This window comes from Meriones unguiculatus, chromosome 4, assembly GCF_030254825.1.
Source record: "Meriones unguiculatus strain TT.TT164.6M chromosome 4, Bangor_MerUng_6.1, whole genome shotgun sequence".
Lineage (NCBI taxonomy): Eukaryota > Metazoa > Chordata > Mammalia > Rodentia > Muridae > Meriones > Meriones unguiculatus.
In genome coordinates this window covers 101,755,987-101,780,520 of record NC_083352.1, presented here as the reverse complement: position 1 = coordinate 101,780,520, position 24,534 = coordinate 101,755,987, and the positions used below count along the sequence as shown (strand labels likewise).

General features: G+C 45.0%; 1 protein-coding gene across 2 annotated transcripts; it reads right to left on the bottom strand.

Moving 5' to 3' along the window:
* Nucleotides 1-6,582: 6,582 nt before the first annotated feature.
* Nucleotides 6,583-23,400, bottom strand: Ythdf1 (YTH N6-methyladenosine RNA binding protein F1). Of its 2 annotated transcripts, none has more exons than XM_021647344.2 (5): nucleotides 23,262-23,400; nucleotides 22,871-22,895; nucleotides 21,634-21,713; nucleotides 13,150-14,670; nucleotides 6,583-7,897 (listed from the first exon to the last, which is right to left on the bottom strand). In XM_021647344.2, the coding sequence occupies exons 1-5, from the start codon at nucleotides 23,286-23,288 to the stop codon at nucleotides 7,871-7,873; spliced, it is 1,680 nt and encodes a 559-aa protein (XP_021503019.1). In that variant the 5' UTR covers nucleotides 23,289-23,400; the 3' UTR covers nucleotides 6,583-7,870. The 2 variants fall into 2 exon arrangements, with proteins under 2 accessions (XP_021503019.1, XP_060238703.1); XM_060382720.1 differs by lacking the exon at nucleotides 23,262-23,400 and adding an exon at nucleotides 16,999-17,153.
* Nucleotides 23,401-24,534: the final 1,134 nt, after the last annotated feature.

The following is a 24,534-nucleotide window of genomic DNA, read 5'->3' as shown; positions in this document are numbered from 1 at the left end:
CCACGATGGCCCAGGCCCACCTACCCCTACCTTAACCTTGACTGGATTCTGCCTCTACCCAACAGAGGTTCCTGGACCCTTGAACAGATGCCGAGGCTGCTGCCTAGCAGCAGGTTCTACCGGATAGCGTGCTCTCTTCTCACCTTCATCAGAAGGGTAAACCAGTATCCCCATGGCTACCTGAGACTTCCTGGTGGGTCAAATGAGCAGGCCCAGGCTTCCTTGGAAGCAGAACCATGATGGTGCTGGTTGGGCGGAACTTGTTTCAAAGGGAGAATGCACAACCAGGCACCTCTCTTGTCACCCATAGCCTCACAGCTGTTCCCATCCCTCCAGAGCTTAGACACAGACTTCCCTAGCTCTTTTTAGATACATAGCATCAGCCAAAATGTAATAATAACAGAGGTTGATAATAATAACAACAACAATAACACCATGCCTGCCCTTCCAAGCTCTACACTTTCCACCTTTGGCTGCCAAAGCCTGATGGCAAGGCAGTCCTCACCACACAGAAAGTCTCCAACAGTAAGATTAGAGTTTTTATCTGTGCTGGGGATGGGAGTCAGACATGACTTAGAAATCCATACACATACCCTTCCACTGAGGTTCTGATGGAGGGGCAGGCCTTATGAGCACTGTGCGTAGAAACAGGAGGACAGGAGCACACCATTCTTTGACATGTGACAACACTTTCTCAGGAGCTGGGCTTCATCTTTGGTTCTCAGCCACTTTAAACAGGTCTTGCAAAAAACAAAACAAAACAAAAAACAAATAAACAAACAAAAAAGCAGGTCTTGCCAGGCTGTCCCAGAGTCTTTGGATTCTATGTAGTCCTTCTCTGCCCCGCTTTGCCACTCAAATTACCACTGACTATGGCAGAGGCAGGATACACCCCAGCACCTGAAGGCCCGAGTATTCTAGCCTGTTTGTTCCCTGGATCACACCACTATACGTTTATAAGGTGCTCCAGATACTCAGAAGACTTGGGCTATTATCAGCATATGTCCAGATAGCCAAATAACAAGAATCAAGATTCTTGAACTACCCCAATAAAGCCCATCCCTGTAAACACAGTGTGAGCCCACATGAATGGATGACCAGGTTTGGGAAATTTCTCAGTCCCAGTCTGTACCTGGTCCACATGGCACTGAGAACCACCACTCCCCAGGGGGCAACGCCTCCGCTGGAACAGAATGTGACTATGTACAAAGTACATAGACCAAGCTCAGGCAGTCTGAAGTACGATGAAGCAGTATAAAACCTTGTTTGAGGCACACACGGAATACTCTAGCACACAGCTGTGGCCGCCTGGGTGTGTGTGGCAAGATCCTCTGCAGGCGCCTACGCCGTAGCGGAACCTCAGAGATGCTTCCGGCTTCTCTACCTGGACAGGGATGATGGATGATGCTGGAGAGAACCAGCCCCAGAGTTACCTTGGTTCTTGTCCAGACAGAGGCTAATCACCATGAACAATGACAGGGGAGGCAGGAGTGTCCACATCCGGAGAGCAGTCCTAAGGCAACATACGCCACAGGGGAGGTGCACAGGACGAGGCCCTTGAAATTCCGTATGCTCTCGGTTCATTCATTTCTTGAAGTATTCCTGAGTCTCTTCTAGGGATCAGGCCATAAATGCCACCAAGGTCTAGGCAAGTGTGCAGGGGACAGGACCCCACTGATGAAGCAAAATGTATTCTACCTGGCACTTGCTAGAACTGGGACAGGAAAAGCAGGGGACCCTAATGACAGTAAGGAGGAAGATGGTTCACTCAGCCACAAAGCACAAGGATAAAAAAAGATGTGTTTTCACACTAATGGGGTCAGGATTTTCCCAGTTCCTTCACCCCACTACACCTCAGTTTCTCCATCTGTGGTTGGGTGTTAAGTTCAGACATGTCCAGGGAGTAAATGTGAAGTTATCATAACTATAATCAATGTGATCATTTACCATCTTCGTCACCTTCATTATCATTTGTCTCAATCGTTATCACTATCACTGCCAGACAATCATCGAGACTTCCACCACCATCATCATCATGTCATAATCATTATTACCTCTACCATCACCATCTCCCTCATCCACTTTATCAGTTGCTGCCACCATCATCTCTACACTTTAGGGTGGGGCCTTTTGACACTCTTTTTGTCTGGTCCTGTTTTCAGTTCTTCAGAGCAACAGAATAAAGATGTGGCACAGGAACTAACTGTGGCTACCCAAAGCCGGCCGAAAGGCCTTCATTCATAGAAAGGCACCATGTTTCAGATAAAGTCTCCCAGATGCTACAGTCTTTGTCTTCAAGGTTGTATCATGAGAGGTAGCAACTTTTAGGAGGTAGACTCAGGTAGGAGGGACTTGAGCCTGGGAGATGTATCCATGAAGGGAATGGTAAAGTCTTGGGCCTTTCCTGTTTCTCATTTTTGCTCCTGGTTATGAGATGAGAAGTTTTGCTCTACCAGGCACGGCCAGTCATGGCCATCCACACCTCTGTAAGAAGCTGAAAAGCCTGGGGTCCACCCAATCATGAACTGCAACCCCTCAAACTGTGAGCCAAATAAATCTTTGTTCTTTATAAGTTAATTATTTCAGGCATTTTGTTACAGTAACTGAAAGCTGATTAACCTAGATGACAAAAGGAACCGTGAGAGTACAGCTAAGAACATAGAATTGAGCAGTGGAGTGGGCTCATGGTACAGGCCCCAACCACACATCAGGAGAACTCTCTTCATACCAGGAGACCCTTGGCCAGTACTGTCCAAGTAGCCTCTGACTCACGTAACTGCTGACAGTCTCCAAATCCTTCCCTTCAGTCTTCCAAAAGGTCAGGAAAGACCTTCAAAGGCTTTTTGCAATCACTCCAGATCTAGAGAAATACCCAGTAGCTGGTGCAGTTTTCTTCCTAGCTTAGAGTGGGCAGTGATGATGCCCCTCACAGCCCTCCTGCCTAACTATGGGAGCTCTCCCAAGAGCCCCTAAGGACCTAACAGCCCATAGAAAGGCCCATTTCCAGGTTTCTCCTCGGCTCACGTGTGTCTGTCCGGTGCACAGAGAAACTTCAAGGTAAGAAGACTCCAGGCTCCCACCTGGCAGCCTTTGCCCACACTGATATTCTAACCAGAGGTTCTTTTCAGAGCTTCTTCACTCCCAAGTTTTCACACCCCAAATATGCCCATCAAGAGTGGTGACCAAAAGGAAGAGGCTTCTCTAGGATCCTTACCTAGTGTCTCCGGTGGTCTAGCCTCTCTACTATACCACTCTACCATGCCTGACTAGACAGGGTCTCTTCTTGCCATCCCTAGCTAAGGGCAGAGAAACACGGAGGGAGGAGAAAGCACAAGTCTCCCAGTGCTCCCACCCATTTGATGGGCAAGCTGCTGCTCCAATAACCTGCTGTGGATAACAGAGAAGCACAGAGTAGCCAGCAGCTAAGGCTATTCCCCATGCTACCCTGGAGCAAGGCATCCCCGAACAGATCAATCCAGGGAGGCTGGTGGGGCGATTTGTCTTGTGGGCAACATTCACACTCACCTGATGCCTATGCAGCATCAGGAACTCCTCCAGCAGATTGGGCTGCACACCTTTGGCTCTCAAAGAGCTGAGGAAGAGATACATTGGGACATGGATGAGCCTAACAGGGGGACTAACCCAAGATGCCCCACTGAACAGAGATGGGGCTTCACTCATCTCAGGGCTTAAGACCCACTGTGCTGAGCCTCCTTGAAGACTGTAGAGTTCCACTCAGATCCCATGCTCTTACTCTTCCTTAAGTCCAGACACTGATGACCAGCCTTGTACTGTGTCCCCAGCACTTTGCACTCCACAGCCCTCTCCATACCCTGCCACACAACGGAGCTCATATGGATCAGCCTCCCCTAGGCCCTGGAGCTGTAGAGGATGGGGTGTGGCTGAGACATCATCTTATGCACAGCACCCCTGGCATCAGAGCCACCACCGAGGTATTGATGTCTGTTGGTCATTCTTTGATTCAGGGTGTCCTGAACACTTGGGAAAAGGAAGGGATAACCACAAACACTGAGATTACACCACAGGAAGCAAGCAGGTCAAGTGGGTACCTACTCACTTCAAGCTGCTCTTTAGAGTGGCCACTGGAATCCTGGATTCATTCCTTCCATGGAGATGGGCAGCCTGGTGATTTGGCAAGCATGGCTTCTTAAGGTTCTAGATATGACATGGTAAACAAATTTATGCGTTCCTAACTCAGGTACCTAGCCTCACACCTAGGGAGGAAGTTAAGACTGCTCTGTCCCATGTGAGCAAAAAGTTGCAGGCCAGTGTGGCCTCTCTTCGAAGGCCCCTCCTGGTTCTTCTTGGTAATAGTCTTCAGTGAATGATTATGAGCTGAAGGAAGATCCATATAGAAAGGAAGCCTGGTGACTTTGGAGATACTTTGAATTGGGTATTGATTGAGCTCAAATAAATTTATCCTAATTGTCATTCACAGGATGATGTTTTAAATATGAGAGTAACTGTTAAAATGCCTTTTCTAAAAGTTTACATATATATATATATATTCCAGCTATAGAAAACTGTCAGTCATAGGGCCACATAGTGAAGGAAGAAAACCCATTATTTATTTGCATATATTGCTTCAGAATCTTGGAGTACTCTTCCACATCCATATCACTTCCTGCAGAAAAAAGGGAGGCCAAAGACAACCCATTTCTTTAGTTTCTTTAAGCCAGGTCTAGTAACCTATGACATATAGCAGTGTGACAAGTAATTCCTTTCTTGTGTGACCATAAAGTTTTTCCTAAGTGAAAAAAGAGCTCGCCAATTCTGGATCACAAGAACTCAAGAGGGATAAGAGATGGCCAACTAAGAGTCCTGGGTCCAGAAATGCATTCAGGTAAAACATGGTCATCACATGCCTTCCAGATTACCCAGAGCATGGCAGCTGGTGTGATGGCCAACGCCATAGGTCCTTTAAGCAACTTCTAGAGACAGACCTCAACCAACATACCTTGCTAAAGGTTTGTGAGCTTTTCAGGGGTTAAGTGTGGCTTCTTTAAGACAAATCTGGGAATGTAATAGTAAGGACATTAGTAATGCCAGCACAGCCTTTCACAAAGTGACAGTATTAATTACAGCACAAACCTGGGCCTTCAGCTTCCTTACCCCAGTGGCCTACCACATCTCCTAACTCCACACAAGAGAGCAAGGGAATAAGGGTACTTGTCTACTTATGACACAAAAAGTCAGCAACCACCATTAGCTAAAGTCCCTGTCACCTCTGTAGTGACCATTGATCCTGTTCCTCTCATCCATGGGATAAGTCCCCCAGTCATCCCAGGTACTCAAAGGTAGATGTCCTGTTCTTAGTCCGTACTTCTGTGTGCTTTTCAGCCAATAGCTTTCAAAGCTAGGAATTCCTTGTCTTTAGAGCTCAAGGACCACACACATGCAAGTCACACAAGAGAATATAAACCACACATGCTTTAAAAGCAACTTCCTAAAATACAGGAAGTGCTTTGGAGTTGCAATGCAGAGAATAAGGCAAGAGACTAATTTTCCTGAGCTCATTTTGTTTCCTTATCAACCATTATCTTCCAGGTAGAGACAAAGTATTTGGGGAAAGCTTGAGACTACACTTTAGGCGTCTCAGCTTTATCTGAATCCCACGAGCCATAATGTACTGATATAGACTGGCATGGAGGCACACACAGCTTGCAAGCTCAGCACCTGGGAGACAAGAGACAGGAATAGTTCACCACCAGTCTGGGCTACAAGAGTCCGTTTCCAAAATGGAGGGTGTGTGTGTTTAACTGTATTGCAGCTTGGATTTGTGCATTTCATTTTAAATTTTCCCTTGCAAGAAAAATGCTGTGGGGGACTGGAGAGATGGCTCAGAGGTTAAAAGCACTGTCTGCTCTTCCAGAGGTCCCGAGTTCAATTCCCAGCAACCACATGGTGGCTAACAACCATCTATAATGAGATCTGGTGCAACAGCACACATTCAGGCAGAATATTGTATACATAATAAATAAGTCTAAAAAAAAAAAAAAGAAAAGAAAATTGATGTGAACAAACATTAAAAGAAGGGACCAGCACGACGGTTCAATGGGTAAAGGTGCTTGCTGCTTGATGACCTGAGTTCGATCCCTGGAACCTAGCAAGGAATGAATGGGCTAGCCCACAAGTTGTCCTCCAACCTTCACACACAGGCCTTGGTGCACATCCCTATACATAGTCTTTAAGAAGTGTTTAGTACGTGGGATTTAGTTACTAGGGGGAGTACACTGGCTGTCTGCAACATGAAAATATAAGAATGAAGGTGTTAAGGCAGAGATCAAGAAGTACCAGCCTGGAGACAGCTGTGCAAGCTAGGCAATATATGACTGATAAACAGAGTTCTCCCACCTTTGTTAGCACCTGCAAATTCTCACAAGGTTGGGGGACTGAATCCTAAGTCCAAGGTGGAACTATGAAAGTTCCTCTGTCCTTTCACTACCCAGGGGAGAGCAAAACTGCAGCCTCTGCTTCCACTGCTTAGAGCAGACTCCACAGACTTGCTGCTACAAGAGAAACAAGGCACACACAGCAGAGAAGACAAGAACACACACAAGCTTGCTCAACAGGTGTTTTATTAAGGCTTGTATTCTCCTAGAGGACAGGTATCCGATGTTGTCCACGACTCCGTACAGGCAGTAACAGCTCGAGGAAGTGACACGTTCTAAATACAAGTCTAAATAATACAGCTTAAATGGTAACTCAGAGGGTCTTTTGGAGTAAATAGTTTCAGAAGTATCTGCTCTCTAAGACAGTAAGGATCCTCTACAGTGGGCGCGTGCAGATTCAGTATGCGAGGGCGTCGGGCATGAGCACCACTTTCATGCTAAACTCCAACTCCAGGTGGCAGTGAGCTCCTCCGAGGCTCCTCATTCCACAGAACATGATAGCAAAGTGTTTTCTAAAGAATTTTTTGTTTTTTGTTTTTTGTTTTTTTTTGTTTTTTTGTTTTTTTTTTTTTTACTTTTTCACCCATTCAACAGAAAAAAAAAAAGAGACACACAGTGAAATTTACAGTCGGCAGCAGCATCCATCACACTGCCTGTACTATCAGATCCTACATTTAAAGCTTAGCGTTACTGATATAAAAACTTAAGACAGCATCAGGATTCTCAAAAGAGGGCAACTAAAAACGATCTGCGAACAACTAAGAATGTTGCAATGCTGAACCAGACTTAGAACACCTTCTTGTTCCTTGCCACAGTGCCTAACCTCATGCAGTGGCAGATGGTGGCAAGGAGAGCTGGAGCACCACTCTGCGTGGGCACTGAACTATGGACAGCTTCTCCAAAGACAGCTGTGCTCACACTTGAAAACTAAAAGTTAACTGCCTAGAAGGAAACTCAAAAGGGCAGGTAAGCATTCTGATGGGTACCACAGATCGTAAAATGGCAAGCCACTTCAGTACTGTGAGAAGACACCAACAGCACATGCTGAATGGGCTCTTTGTTTGCTGTGAAGCAGTAGAGGGCAAGAACTATGAAGTATCCTATAGGGACATTAAATGACTGGATATAAGAATAAGAACATAATTTCTGCCAAAATAAAAATATCTTTGGGATGTATTAGGTGTTTTGAAGAATATTTATATTTTGCATTAGGTCAATCTGACTGATAAGCTGACAAACAAAATACTCCTTTATTAGTGAGTTCTACAATATTATAATACATAGAAAAATACAAATGAATGCAGATCCATCTGGCAAAAATGAACTACAAAGATAAAGATGCAACAATCAACCCCGCACGAGGACGACACTGGAGCTGACTCGGAGACAGCACCAAGCATACAGCTTTATAACTGTTTTCAAAGTCAACCATTAACCAAAAACAAACTGGCTTGTCCTTACTGTTTGTTTCGATTCTGCCTTTCCTGTAAAAAGAAGAAGAGAAGCGTTATTAGCTCATAAAGCACTATGATTTGCAGGTAAAGGCCCATATAGTGATGCCTGAAGCCAAGGCTGCAGCCAAATATGGATGTGTCCTGGTCTAGGCAGTCCCCGTGGACCTGCTTCTGAACTACCATCTACATTCAAGCACCACGTGTTGCCTATCCTTTCTCAAGAAGACCCTCTGAACAGAAGTCATAGGGCCGTGTGTCCCATCAAGTGTCTCCTACCAATCACCCCATGCCTTCCCCCAACCCAACCCAGCCAGCTCTCCCTCATATGCCATTAGCATGCTACATGAGATCTATAAAACATAGGAGATCTATAAAAGCACCTGCACCCAAGGAAAGGACTGGTATGTGCAAGGTACTCTAGCATGTCTGATACACAGGAACAACTTTTCTAAATTTTCTTTCATTCTATTAAACCAATGACTCAGAGAACACCAAAATCTGCCCAATGCTAAAAAGCAAGCTCCAAGTCAGGGCGAAGTAGGACAGGAAGACAAGACAAGCCATCTAGTTGAAGCCCTTCCCACCACCTCAAGTTTCCTCTGTGTCTTCCACCAGTACCAACTAAGTCAGAAGGATAACTCCTCAACTGAGCTGACTTACTTACTTACGCAGACAGCTCTCCACCCCCAGCATGCGCATCACAACAATCTGGGACTTACATCCAATTCTTTCTTCATGTCTGCCTACATGGTTTCTGATCAGTGGGTCTAGAAGCCACCTTGTCTTTCCTAACATTGCACCATCTAAATTCAGCCCATAACAGAGTGTCTCTGGGGCAAGGAAAACATACTATCACACACACAGCAAGCACCATGTTGTGTCCTAACCCTTTTAGGACCCTCTGTATAGTCTTATGTCTGTTTCTCTTCCCCCTTTTCTTCTCTCTTGTATATATGCACACACACAGACTCTCTCTCTCTCTCCTCCTCCCTCCCTCATGTACCACTGTCATGCTACTGGAGAATGAGCATAAATATAAAAAATTATACCCAGAGTTAAAGGTTCTATCCCCAGCAGTCATCCTAGGTATGAACTGAAAAAACTGCCAGTAGAGTACCTACACAATTACTGAAGTTTGTAATTACTCAGTTTGGGTTTTGTTTGTTTTGAGGCAGTGTTCATGTACCTAAGGCTGGCCTTGAACTATTCCTGATCCTTCTGCCCACACATACCTTTAATAGTAGGTGGATTACTAAGAATTCACAACCCTCCATTGAGGTGTAAAGAGGAAAATTCTCTTCAACCAAAAGCCTGTTTCCCCAGAGTGAAATGGCTGCTAGTAAAGCACCTTGAAGAGGAAGACAGTGTCTGGCTCCTTCAGCCATAGCTTTCTAGCAACAGCTACAAAGTTTGTCACCTGCTCTTTAAAGAGGTAACATTGCTCATAAAACTTTTTTTGTGGGGAAGGGTGCTGAAGGAGGATACAGGTCATCCTAAAAGGGCCTTCCAGGTCATCCCCAGAGGCCTGTCAGACTAGGGCCAGAACATTGTAGGAATCTCCAGCTAGTAGGCACTGTGCAGAACACTCAACTGTCACTGTTTTAAATACTCTGACAAAGACCCGCTAATAGATTAGATTAAACAAAACAACTACATAGGGATGGCAAGGTGGCTAAGCAGACTAGGACACATGCTCCCAAGTCTGACAATCTGGGATCTGATGCCTAGGACCCATATGACAAAAGGAGTGAGCCACACCCTCTCCCATATCCTTTTACACCCCACCACACACACAAATAAATGTGTAAAATGTAATGAGTAAAAATAAATTTAAATTGAAAAGCAAGGTATCTGAGACTATGTCTGAAAAACAAAACAACAACAAACAAAACAAAGACCGCTATAGAGGCATATGCCTTTTATCCCAGAGCCCACCAGGCAGAGGCCTATGGATCAAGACCAGCCACAGCTGTATAGTGAGACTGTCTCAAAACAAAACAAAATAAAAACAAGGTATCAAACTAGGACTTGGAATTGAAGCCAGCCTGGACTATGAAGTGAGTTCCAGAACAGCCATGGCCACACAGAGAAACCATGTCTTGGAAAACCAAAGAAAGGAAAAAGGAAGAAAAGAAATTAGCATATTTTCCTATTTATAGCTGGACAAAAAAACAACAACTCTGAAAGAGCAACTGTGAAAATGTTAGCTATGTTTTGCTTTCTAAAAAACAAATGCTACTTAAAAATGGTGAGGTCTGTCCTCAGGTCAGAAGAACCTTGGGTGTCTCCAAAAGCCTCAAGCATTTTGCAGGCACATTTTAGCCTAGAAGGCGGCACAGCTCTTCACTCCTCCAGACTTCGCTCTTTTTTTTTTTGAAACAGAGATCTACCTGCCTCTGCCTCCTGTGTGCTGGAATTAAAGGTGTGTGGTACCACTCCCAGCTTCCCACTGTACTCTAAGATGAAATGGCATTCCTCAGAAGCCTAGACTCTCAATCTCCAAACACCTGGGATTCCAACTCCTAAATAAACCAACAGCCCAGTCTCCTTGAAGGGAAAATAAAGTACCTGGTGGGTAGCTGGCACACAGCCCAGCAAAGGCATGAATCACCTAAGGACTGTCCCACTGTGGATAAAGAGATGTTTGAAATTCCACTAGAACCATTAAAAAAAAAAAAAAAAAAAAAGGCCAGAGTATTCATTTGTCTTCTTCAATACAATTTAACACTCAAATCCATGGATTAAAAAAAAGCTTAATGGCTGGGGGCTGTCACTGTTTGGGAAAGAGTCACTTGTCCTTCCTAGGAGGCTCTTTATGCTGACCTCCATAATGTTTCAAGACCTCTAAGGACTACTAGGGACCCTGACCACATGCCAGTAACTTGTAACTCTGGAAGGTCACTCAAAAGGCTCACCACAAGACCAGGGAGTAAGCAGAGACCTTACAGCAATCTAAGAATCAAGTTTATAATCCAAGTTTTAAGATGGCAGAATTAGGGACTAACACTGTTCTTGCCGAAGACTTGGTTCTCTTTTGGTTCTCATCATCCAAATCAGGAAGTTCACCACTATCTGTAACTCCAATACCATGGGATCTGACACCCTCGTCTTACTTCAGCAAGCATATGCACACATGTGATGCATATAAAATCATGAAGGCATAGATAAAAACTTAAAAGATTTGAAAAAAGAAAAAAGTTTTTATGGGGCTGGAGAGACGGTTCAGTGGTTAAGAGCATTGGCTGCTCTCCCAGAGGACCCGGGTTCAATTCCCAGTACCCACACAGCAGCTCACCACTGTCTGTAACTCCAGTTCCAGGGGTTCCAACACCCTCACACAGACATATTCAAAAAAACACCTAAATAAAAATTAAACAAAAAAGACTTTATAATTTTTAATACACAACCAAACGAGGGGCAGAGTTTTATCCCTAAGCCTATCACCAATCTCTGAGACTTAGTGTATGTATGTATGTATGTATGTATGTATGTGTTTATGTATATGTGTGTTACATAAAAGAACTAAGCGTTCTTTTGTTTTCTGAGATTTTATTTATTTTTATGTGTTAACTGTTTTACCTGAACATGTAACCAAGAGTACAGTGCCTTCAGAAACCAGAAGAGGGTGTCAGATCCTGTGGGTCAAGCATTATAGACAGCTGCTAGCTGTCATATATGTACTGGGAATTGAATTCAGGTCCACAGGAATAGCAGCCTACACTTAATTGCTGAACCATCTCTCTGGGCCCACCCAGGGCATTTTTAATGGAACTCTGAAGATTCAGTATTTAAAAGAAAACTGAGCATTAACACATGCGCAGTTTTAACACAGCATTAACACAAATAGCTAGCTACCAGATAAAAGGACCAAAATAGGTAGCTACTAGATAAAAGGACCTAAGTTTCATTTATCACCCCTGTTCTGACTCAGGCAGACACCACACTAACAATACTGTGCTAACACAGTGGTCTGATCTATAGATGCTCTAGGCATTTTTGGTTTACACTGGTATATATATGATAATGCTACCGAAACAAAATCACTAACAGCCTATTTTTAAGAACTTATGTCACTGTTAAGGAATGCCTATCTCTTATTTTATACCTAAAAAGCCAAATCTACACAATTTCAGTTACTGGAAATAAATGTCATCCCTTTCTTAATGCTTTTTCTCATCATCACTACATGTGATGAGAGTAACTTAATGGTACCAGCAGCATTACCACGAGGCTTTTTCCATACTTCCTTGCTCAAAATGCTTAACTATTCACATAAGCAAGTCATCTAACGCAGAGGACAAAAAGACTGGAGGCCAGCCAACAAGCAACCTCCCATGCTAACTGACAGTTAATGAAACAAACAAACAAAAAAAGAGAATCTCAGGACAAATGTTCTTAGGTAATAAACACTTCATAATACACCAAGACCTGTTTCATTTCTGTTCTGCAGACCAAATGGCATCATATCAGTTAGGACTATCTCCAGGCAAATGGACCTAACCACATAACCATAATCTTTAATTACAAAATACCTGGATCCCAAGCCAGCTCCCCATCAGTACACTATTCTTAGTACTTAAATGATTTAAGTGGATTTAAGTTCCCCCAAACTGTAGGTCTTCTGAGTTCCTAAAAGGACAATAGGAACTGACCTTTAGACCCAGAGCTTCCAATTACGGTGTGGTAGTGCATAGATCTTTGGGCAGGTGGAATACCAAGGCACAGCCAATACCATGGGCAGTCTCACTGGCTTCCTGGTGCCACATGAACAGTTTTGTTTTTTCTTTTAAGGCTTACTATTTATGCAGTATTCTGCCTGCATGCCAGAAGGAGGTACCAGATCTCATTATACATGGTTACCAGCCTCCTTGTGTTTGCTGGGAATTGAACTCAGGGCCTTTGGAAGAGAAACCAGTAGTCCTAACTGAGCCATCTCTCCAGCCCCTTGAACACTGGTTTCTAAGTGTGCTTGACTGGGCAGACACTAGAAAGAACAGCTTTCCTGTATTCTCTGTTCTTAAGTATATACACAGTAGTCCAGATTACCATGTCTTATAACAGGAAAGTGGTAAGATTTTTATTGACATCCACTCAAAACATCACACTACTGGCTCATCCCAGTGATGTAATAGCTAAGAGATGCCTCTCATACTGTATCAACCTGCCCTGACTGGGGAATATGTCACTAGACCAACAGACTGCCCATTACACTCCAGCCCATTGTGCAGGTCCCCTGGCATGCAGCGAGACACCTGTGTAACAGGTACCCAAAGACAACTCACCTTGCGCACCACTTCCTCTTCCTCCTGGCGCTTCTCGTAATGAGAAAAGTCGTCAAAAATGGAGGTCGTGTGCTTATAGGATGCAATAATTTTCAGCACTTGTTTTGCTTTTTCTAAGGGCACCTCCTGTGTATCACGGGAGTTTGTGACAGGTTTGTTGTCGTTATTCTCCAGTCTGATGTGCCGAAGTTGGTTATTGGGCACATCCTTGACAAAAATCCACTTCACATCAAACTTCCCCTTCCACTTGTCCTGAGACCAGACCCCAGCACTGGTGCCGTAGTCCACAGGGGACTTCATCTCTGCCACCCCACAGAAATGTCCACTCCCATTGACACTGAAAAGCAGATAAACAGGCCCCTTGCTGCTCATGGAGCGGAAGGCGCCATCCAGGCGCTTGTTGCCATGCTCAGTGCTACACCAGATGGAGTACTTGATAGAGCGGTGGATGTCGTCCTCAGAATAGCTCTTGATGATGAACACCCGCCCACTCTTAAGATTCCAGTCGAACTCTTTAGGGTTGTAGCTGTGGGCAGCTTTCAGTTTCTCCAGGACTGGGTGGGATTCTACACTTGGGGTAGAAGCAGGCTGGGCATTTCCAACAGAGTTACTGTCACTGTTGGCCCCTCCACTCTGCCCAAATGCTGCATTTCTGTTTCGAGGAGCCACCCAGCGGGGTTGAAGTGGCTGCTGAGGGCTCTGATACTGTGGCTGGACCAAAGGTGGGGGCTGAACAGGGAGAGGCTGAGCTACCTGCTGGGGCTGTGGGGCAGCCTGGGGGGATGGTGTCTGCTGGGGAGCTGAGGCCTTTGGAACAGGGCCCTTGTTATCCCATGTACCAATGTCCATGTTATGCTTTATTGGTGGGGGAGGCAGGGCACCCCCTACTATCGGCCCACTCTTTGTTTTCATCTTAGGCTGTGGTTTTGCAGGCTTGCTGGCAATGGCTGCCCATGAAGTTGGTTTTGAAACTGGCATGTTTACATTTGTCCCACCATTGCCAGAAAGGACACCAGTCAGTGCCACACTGTTGACAACTGAACCCACTGTCTTAACTGCAGAGGTGGTAACATCCCCAATCTTCAGGCCAACCATGCCCTGTTCCAGACTGTTCATCCCAGGGGCCTTGTTGAGGGTGTCACTGTGAAAACCTGTCTGCCCATCAACAACTGTGCCACCAAGGGAGCTTGGTGGGTAAGTGTAACTGCTCCCATAGGCTGAGCTCTGAGTCTGCTGCCCCTGAGAACCACTTGTCCCCCATGCTGAGAATGCAGGGTTTTCAGGAAAAAAATTAAACCTGTGCTGGTAAATATTGTTCCCCAGACCTCCAGGCTGCCCAAAAACAGCATCATGCATGAAGTGATGGTCTCCATTACTAAGTTGTCCATAGGTAGTGAGATATGGGATGGGAGGGTCCCCTGCAGTGGACCATGGTGCCTCGCTGAGGGAGTAAGGAAATCCAATGGATGGTGGATAGTAGCTGGACAGGTAAGGATCACTCATCGAGGGGTAACTGTTACTCTGTGAAAACAAACAGGTGATGAATTAGACTCCTGTCATACAGCCCACCATGCTGACCACTTCATACACAGGCAGAGCAGAAAAAAGCCTACTATGGCACATGATTATTTCTTCTTAAATGAAAGCTTTGGCCACCAATGTCAAAATAAAAGTCAGGATCTAGAGAAATTCGTAACAAATGCAACCTAAGCTGTTGCCTCAAAATACAAAACCAGCTTTGCAATGATCTGAACTCAGATGAAATGACCTACCCAAACCACCCTTCCACCTTCACCAATCAGAGGAATCCAACCCAGTCCTGAAATAGTAAAATTTACAACCAACACCAATAGCACAGCAAAGCATGAGGACAGCTTTCAAAATGCACTGAGATGGCCCCGACAGTCAATAAAACTAGCAAGCTCCAGCTCACTGACCTGTTAACACACCTGGGCACTGGTATTCAACGCCCTTTAAAACCCTCTTCTACCCGACATTCCCAATAGTCCCCCGGCTGAGTTCTTCTGAGGCTCTGCCTTTCACATTCCATGGTTTCCTGGGCACACTCCTGGGTGCTCAGCGTGGAGAACAAGGTCTTTCAACGGTTCCAGGCCTTTACCAATATCAAGTCCCTGGAGTTTAAGAACCTTGCTATCTGATAGCAGAAGACCCACTTTAGTTAAGTCTTCCGAAGCCCCACCTCTGTCTGTATCAGGGGCTTGTGAGAGGGGCTTTAAAGGCAAAATGGTGTAGAGGAAGGATGGGATGCTTCACCATCTTGACCTGATAGCCTTACTATACCTCTAAGGAGTTTCCTAGGCTGCAGATGTAAATTTTGGAGTTGGCAGCTCTAAAATAACATCTCTTTGGAGAGACACTCAGCTGAGGTTCTCTACACGCAGTCCTCAGGTATAACAGAGGTGCTTTGGGCTCAATTTTGGTTTTCACCTCAACCCCACCAACACACTAGTTTCTATTATCTCATTATATTTCTTTTCAATCTCATCAGTGAGGTTTAAAAAAAAAAATAAAGGACCTTCCTATAGCATGGCAATTTGTGCTTGGGGGTGGACATGTCTAGTGAAGGTTAATAAAGTTTTACTTGGCATCAGACTACTTCAGATCATTTAACGTGGAATAATTGCTTCCTATAATAAACACTTTTAGCATCTACAAATAGGTCATTATAAATAGTCTATAAACATGAAAAAAAAAAAAAACAAAACAAAACCAAAAAACTTGGTGTATCTTCTCCTAGAAGGATTTCAGTGATTCTGGCTCCTCCACTGCAACTTCCTGTCGCATACTTCCTCCCAGAATCCTTCAAAGGAGCCTGAACAACAGGGCCAGGGGGAAGAAGAATCAATAAGCTCTGGGCAGAAGCATACAGATGCCTTCATGGATTTAAAAGGACTATGGAGGGCATAGTCCTTCCAAAGGAAGATCAGCCCTCTCCTCAGCAACTACTTTAATTATGAGAAAGGCAAATAGAAGGGAAGACCCTAGTGATGGTATGCCATTCTAACCCACTGGGCCACAAACCAACAGAAAAACAGCAATAAGGACTCAGAAAAGATGCTCAAGTCATTCTGACTTACACTTAGGCCGTAACTGAGACTGACACAATTTAGGATTATGAGGTATGACATTAATGAGGTATGAGGATTATGAGGTATGAGCTCTCAAGGCCCACCATCCAAAGAACAGACGTAGCACACAGGTTAAAAACAGAGCTATACAAACAGCCCGCCATGCACTCAACACCACACAACAGGGACCCCCTTTATTCTTCAGCCTTGCCCTGCCCAAATGCTACCTGAATATGGTAGATTCAAGCACAACACCTCCCTGCCCCAAATCCTAAAATTGTCTCTTTCAGATCCTAACACAAAGATCCCAGCTAACTTTCTCTGCAAAAATCATCACACCTCAAGTCAAGGGTGTGATGATTCAACTAAAAATGTACATGTAGAAACACACTTTTAGGACAAAGGCAGTAAGGCATCACAAAAGAGAAGCAGTTAGCAGCCTGGAAGGTATAGCGTTGGGGAGACCTCACTGCTCTGAGTTGTAGAATGGAAGATGGAATAAGTAAAAATAAAATCAAGCCCCATGGAAAAGGTGAAATTCCAGATAAAAAGGCCATTGTTTACTAAGGTCTCCTGAAAAGTGCTGCGGGCATCCAGGAGGTTGTCCAAACACCTAACCACGCCCTCCCTTTGCCTCTGAACCAGCAGCCCCACCTCTCCTAATTCTTTCCATCCTGAGAGGTCATAGGCACCGTGAAACTGTGCTTTAGCCCAATTCCAGTTTTTACCTCAACCCCACTAACAGACCGGTTTCTATTACCTCCATTGTATTTTCTTTCAATCTCTGAAAGTGAAGCATCAGGCTACTTTGTGAAGCTATCTCAACCAGGCCATTTTATGCAGAAGAAACCTGTAGCCGCTGCTCCCGCAACTCTGTAAGCCAGGCTGAATGCCAGTCCATGATATACACCTTTCCTGGGAAGGAAGTGGTTCCCATCAGTACATGCTCCCTGTTCTGGTCTAGATGTGCAGCAATTTACTTCAAATGTGCCCTGGAAATAAATACACTGGGGCTGCTGGTAAAGCATGCAAAGCCTGTCCAAGCCCTCCTCCTCCCTCTATACAGCCAGCCACAAGCTTAGGGTTTACACTCACTTATAAATGCCCCAGGCAAGACAGTGCCTTCTGGCTTTGTGGCTCCACAGTGTAGTTACCAATATGAAATGGTTTATCAGAGACACAGCTGAATAAACTAAGTTATGCAAACAAACTCAAAAGTTGTTCTTCACACATGAACACCTCTAAGTAGAACACTTGGGTTCCCACAGCTCTTACCAGACTACTGGGTAGTCCCATATTTAAGATTTCTAATCAAAGTCTGGGTAAAACAGGACCACACAAGGGAGGCAAATAAATCTTCCAGGCAAAGCCAGAGAACACTGACAGGTGAAAATACAACTTGGAGCTCTTAGGCCTTTTCCTCTGGATAACTAGAAAATTAGATAAATAAAATAGACACTCCAAAGAATTAAAGAGAATTTGAATAACCATAGCTGTTATCCCTAGATCATTTGGAAATAGTAAAGTATAATAAAGCCATAAATCTGTTCTAGAATTAAAAAGGTTTTTTTGTTTGTTTTTGTATTAAACCAAGTTTAATCACCTTAACTGAAAAGGAAGGTGGGGAAGACCCAAATGACTAGAACATTTCCTCTGTTCTTTTTCTGAGAAGGAAAGAATTCCAAGACCATTTGAACAATAAGGTGACTAAACATCAGAGTAACTGAGACTGGAAGGAGATATACGGCAGTCTCCTCCAAGCCCTTCAGATCATCTCTAGAGCATGCTAAGACACAAGTACTAATCAAATCTAATCAATTATGAGAAAGGAAAGCATTGAAGGCAAGGTTGAAAAGTGACCAAGCAACTAGGACTCCTGGAAACTGCTCAGTCAATCAGCATGACAACACTTGTTTCAGGAGATTACAGACAGAAGAAAGGTTAAAGAGAAATAACACTGCACACTCACTCGGCCAGGCACTTTCTTGGTCTTTCTTCAAGACTGATCCTTCTGAGACTGTGATGTCAGCCACTTATTTGGCTAGTATGCAGAGGAATTTCTATATCTGTTTAAGCAACTTGCTAAGGAGCAAGTAAAGACCCACTGCATGCTTTCCTTGGCCCCCTGGGAAGCTGTAGTGGTAGCAAACTCCTCCAACTGGGTACCATCATTGGACCTTTTAAAGAATCTTATATACCTGTAGCCACAAAAATCTAAGCCAGACACAGGCTGGATAGCCAGGCACATATATGCTAATTCCAAGCCTACCAGAACTGCCTGGACATGGCAGTAACCCAAGTGTCAAGTTTCTCTCAGATATTCACAAACAACAAAGGCTGCATACACCCTAACAAGGCACAGCATTCTTTAACTATGGGCTGTAGGCAGAAAAACAAAAACAAAAACAAACAAACAAACAAAAAAAAAACAAAAACCACAAAGACCCTGATAAAAAGCTTGGGTGATTGGGTAGGCTCAATTTTCAAGATAAGCTCCTAAGGCCAGAAGCAGTTCCTCACAAATGAGTATGGAGATACAAACTTCAATGTGGTCACATGTAACATGAGTGGCAATGTCCATCAAACACTTTAAACAATCTTTGGGCACTAAGATGTACTACAGAAAAGTAGGGTGATAGAATGAAGAAACAAACAACAAAGACAGTAGGTACTTGCTGAATGACTACAGAGGTTCCAGCTTCTCCAAAGAGGTAAATGGCCATCATTATCATGCTGGGCCTCAACTGCTTCCTTAAGTGAAAGCCTGAAAGCTTCCTGTGTTGCTACTTTCTACCTACCTAACACAATTTGTTATTTCTAGAAAATGTACTCTTATGCAATGTGCTGGTGCAGATGCGGTGGTGCACTCCTGTAATTCCAGCACTCAGAGAGACAGAGGTAGGCAAATCTCTGAGTTTGAGGCCAGCCTGGTCTACAAAGCGAGTCCAGGAAAGGCAAGGCTACACAGAGAAACCCACTCTCCACAAACCAAAACCAACCAACCAACCAACCAAAACCAAACAAAAAGCAACATGCTAGTTAAGCACTTTACCAAAAGCACACATCTGAGCATACAGACATCAGGAACTAGAGCTATTTACTGGGGTGATTCCCTGAATAACATTCCTTTTCATGGCTTCCCCAAAAGAGGAGTTCAGTGCCATGCAATTGACAGTAAGGGGGAAAAATCGATTCCACTTTTAAGAAACTCCTTCTAAATATTCCATGAGTCCCTGCTTAATAAAATCACATTTCAAATGTAGTAAAGCAACCCCAGTTCCTTGTTTTGTTTAATATTTAATACACACCACTGCTAAAAGAAACCCAGGAGCTGGGCAGTGGTGCACATGCCTTTAATCCTAGCACTCAAGAGGCAGAGGTAGGCAGTCTGTGAGTTCGAGGCCAGCCTGATCTACAGAGTTCCAAAACAGCCAGGGACCTTGGCTTCTACACAGAGAAATCTTGTCTTAAAAAAGAAAAAAAAAAAAGGGAGGAAAAAGAATACACTTGTTTAATGACTTGTTCTTATCATGGACAACAGCCCCTAATGAAAGTCAAGTCAGTTCTGCAACCCTATACTGCCCAGATATTCAGGGCAACCATGCAACCCAATAGGTTAAGGTTAAGGCTCCCTCACACTCTTAGGCTTCTGATATGCTGAATGTGGTGGGAAGAAAGATGGAGAAAAGTTGTAAAATGCTCTAAGATGACCTAGAAGGAGCAAATGAGGAAAACAAAAACAAAAACCGGCAGATAATCCATTTCCCTCTGGTAGAAGGGCCAGCAAAGCCTTGGTTGGCTCTAAACACACAGCAGGCATTTAAAAGTGGCAGACACTATGGTTAAATCTAAATTTCAAATTGTCTATGGCCTTTTGTTTGTTTTGATAGGTTTTATTACAGAGCCCTGGTTGGCCTTGAACTCACCTGTCTCTACCTGGGATTAAAGTTGTGTACCACCATACCCAAATTGTCTCTGGTTTTTAATCAGGGCAATTTTGTTACCAGAAAACATCTTGCAGACAATTCTCATGAAAACCTGTACATAGAATCAAGTGGGTGGGAGCCAGGGAGATACTGGAGATTCTCTAGTGCAGGGAACAGCCAAAACAATGCTTTGGCACAAAATGCCCATGATTCCAGGTTAGGGGACAGAGAGGACATGAAGATAGGAGGGGCACACTGGGGAAATATGAGGCTGTTATGATCAACATATAGTGTATGTTCATATGAAATGTTCAAAAGGTTAAAAAAAAGTTTCATTATATAGTTCTAGAGAGCTGGCCCAGAGATCGAGCACTTGCTATTCTTGCAGAGGACTATAGTTCAGTTGCCAGGATCTATATAGGCAGTTCACAACCACCTGTAACTCTAGTTCCAGAAGATCTAACACCCTCTTCTAGACTTTGAGGTCACCTGTGCATGTACGGAAATGCCCATACTTAAAAATTAAAGTAATGACTGGGGAGATGGCTCAGTTTAAAGCCACTCAAACTTTAGGACCAGAGTTTGGAACCCCTCAAACCTATGTAAATGCCAGACAAGTTTGGTGGCCTACTTGTAAAGGCGGGAGATTCCCAAAGTAACCAAGACATAGCCACACTGGCAAGCTCTGGGTTTAACAGATCATGCATCACTGAATAAGGTAGAAGGATGATAGAAGATGACATCAACATCAAGTCTATATGTGTTTGATCCCCACCTCCTGGTCCCCATGGCTCATTAGACACACATACTTGTGCCCATACATATATACATACACATGAAAATGGAAGGGGTCCATGCTGGCAAAGATAAGAAATCCTGAATTACCTGAGAACAAAAGTCCTTGGAGCTTACTGGACTATACAGGTACTCTCTCTGTGCTTTATATAACCTCTCTAATGCCCATCTCCTAAGAGTCCTAACAGCAGGATTATTTTTTCATAAAAAAAGGAAACTAGGATTCAGGGGAGGCAAGTCACCTGATGCAGGTTTGAGCACAGACAAGGAGTCTGCTTCACTGTCCAGTGCTTAGCTACTCTCCTAGATCATAACACCAACCCTCCAGAGACAAAGTGAACACAGCACAAAGCTTCAGGGAACCATACACTCCTTTATGGTTAGCATTAAAAAAGCATTAAAAAGCCTACAAATGCTGAGGATCAATTAGAAGACTGCCTATACTCAACCTCAATGGGATGCTGCTCCACATGGAGAAGACTATCTTCCATTCAGGCCCCAGGCCCAGCAGGAAGACCTGCTCAAACCACATCTCCTAGCCCACTCTATCATTTCTAATACTTTCTAGGCTATCTCCTGTTTGGGGTACAAAAAAATAGAAATATTTATAATATATGTATTAAAAGCAAAATTATTTAAAAAATAAAAAAAATATGCTAATAAAATAAACTCACCGGATTGGATTGTCCAGAAAGGTAGGGCTCAAAGTCATTGTCATGGACTGTATCCTTCTGATGTAAAGAACCATTTTGTACTAGAACAAGAAGTTGCAAAATATTATCTTCAAGATTTAAAAAATTACTTTTAAGCATGGAAACCTTAGTAAAGTCTATTTTTATCAATTTTTATTAGATAACTATTTCAAAATGGGTAAACTCTCGAGAGCTGATGTTTACATGCCTAGTTAGAATGATGCTGCACAACTCTTCATAAACTACTTTTAAAATAAAAATACAACTATAATTTGTTTAGATGTCATTTTGTTGCAAATAAATGGCAAGAAACTTATTACAGTCAGACTTTAAGGGTCATGTGATGGCCCCTCCCCCACTCTAGAGGTGGGGGGGACTGAACCAAGGCCATATGCCAGTCAAGTGCTCTAGTACTGACACCCCCCCACCCCCGCTGATGAAATCTACAGGGTCTCAGAAGATCTATGCCAGGCAGACAGAGCACACATGCTTTTAAGAGCCCAGTTGTGTGTGGAGATCTGAGGGCAGGGTGCTCAGCTGGAAAGGGCTGTAATCGAAGCTCACTATCATCTGATTCTCCACTTACACAGTGCACAGCCAGTAAAGGAAAGAAAAGGAATGGTAAATAAAGTGTTGGGCCTTTTCCAACCTTAAAACACGATGAACCATATTTGGTTACACCCAAGTAACAACACGCACTGGCTAAGAACAGTCTTTCAAGTAAACATTTAGTGTCACTTTTGAGGTCTCACAAGTTTTGGGAGCTTATTACAAGCCAGAATAGCACAGGAGATGGTAATAAACTTACTATGACTGTAACTAGGGGTGGAGGGCAGTGCCTCTGAGGCCCACAGGCTAGCTGGCTGGCTGATTCTCCTCCACAGCCACCCACTACCTAACAGAAGACCAGTCACTCAGCCCCCCCCCCCCCGACTCTGCGAGGACGTCTTGTCACCTTATCACTATTTCCTTCCCCCACCAGGTAACTGTTCTTGCAGGTGAAGAGGGAAGGACTGCACTACTCCGGGTACGTCTTTATTTTTTAGTCCCCTTCCAATCTGTCAATACCCCGGAAATGGAAAGTTTCATCTCCTCCAAGCTGACGGAGGAAACTAAGTTTCATTGGATTCCAAGCCAGGTTGGTAGACTTTCTCTTGTCCACACTGGCAATACCCCGTTCTCCTCCAAAGTCCGTATGACTTCCCGGAACTCTCCTCACCTTTATTATCTTGTCCTTTTGTTCTCTGCGTCGCCGCAGGCCAGGATATGCGGGTGGACACCACCCAGTCCGGGAAAGGAAACACAAAGTTACTATCCGGAGAATGCCCCACGAAGGGCGACGCGACCCTGGCCTGGCCTCCAGATCTCCCACACTTTGACCACGGCCAAGCCCAGAGACCCCGCCATCTGAACCCGTAACTCAGGCCCGGCCTGGTATCCAAATCTTCGGCCCGGAGATTCAAGCCCTGACCCGGCCGCCCGGTTCCCAGCCCGGACTCCGTACCCCCAACCCCAGCCCAGCCTACAGGTCCCCGGCGCTGACCAGACTGCAATCTGTCTTGCCCAGTCCACGGCCTGGTCTCGCGACCGTGGTCCGGAGACGTCCCTACCTGGGGGTCCACGCTGGTGGCCGACATGCTTCATGAACAGCGCGGCGCGGGACCGGGGCGCCGCCGGCTCGGGCCTCCCGCGAGGCCGGGCCTGTCACGCCGCGCGCGGCCCCGGGCCCCGCCGCCAACTCCGCGGGCGCGGCCGGGCGCGGCGACAGCTGTAAGCGCGCGGGCTGAAACAGCGGGAGGCAGCGGGAGGTAGCGGACAGGCTGATGGGGCGCCGACTCCAATGGCGGCCGCGGCGGCTGGGACGAAGCTGCGCGACGTCAGCGCGCGGGGCAGGCCGGGAGCGCCGTCGAGTCGCCACCATCGCGCCTGCGCGCCGTGGCTTCTCGCCCAGAATTTCGCGCTTGGGACTCAGTCTCGCGCTGGAGGGGCGGGGCCGGACGGGATGGGGCGGAGCGAGTCGGGAGTCACGTGGAACTACTGGGGCGGCGCCTATTGAGGAGGTGGGTGGCTGTGGCTAACTTATATACCTATCTGTCAAAGTTTTGAGGGTGCTAAGCAGGCCTCCTTGCCTGCCCTGCGACAGTCTGGGCCTGAGATGAGAGAGCCAATATGTGACCAGAGTTCGCGTTAGATTCTGAACCCGGTTCTATCACCCAGAGGGAAAAGACAAGAAGCCTTTGAGGAAAGCTAGACAGCCCGCTTTGGGGAAAGCTCAGGTTATCCCTTAAAGAAGCCCCAACAAAGAACTCACCTCATTAGCTATTTCAGGCAGACTCCTTGCTCAGTGAATCTGTTCCTCCACAGCAAATAACACTTTCACTCAAGGTTTATTTGGGGGCTCAGTGTTTAAAACTACTTGTTCGTTCAGAGGACCAGGGCTTGATTCCCAACACCCACATGATAACTCACATTTTTCCAGTCCCAGGGGTTCCAGAAGCTTCTTCTAGCATTGGATGCACGTGGTGCATATACAGACAAGCGGGCACACACACATATGAAATAAAACAAATCTTTTAAATGTAATTTATAAAATATTCATTAATTTTTATTTTCTGTATACGAGTGTCTGTTTTGTCTATAGCACCACATGTGTGCCTGGTGCTCAAGGAGGCTAGAGAAGGGTGTCAGGTGCACCGGAACTGGAGTCACAAATGGTTCGGACTTTCAACATGGGTGCCGAGAATTGAACCTGGGTCCTCTGAAAGAGCAACAAATGCTCTTGTACCCCGAGCCATCTCTCCAGCCTCTTTAAAATATTTTTTTTTAATTTTATGTGTATGAGTGCTTTGCTTTCATGTATATATGTCTACTATGTGTGTGCCT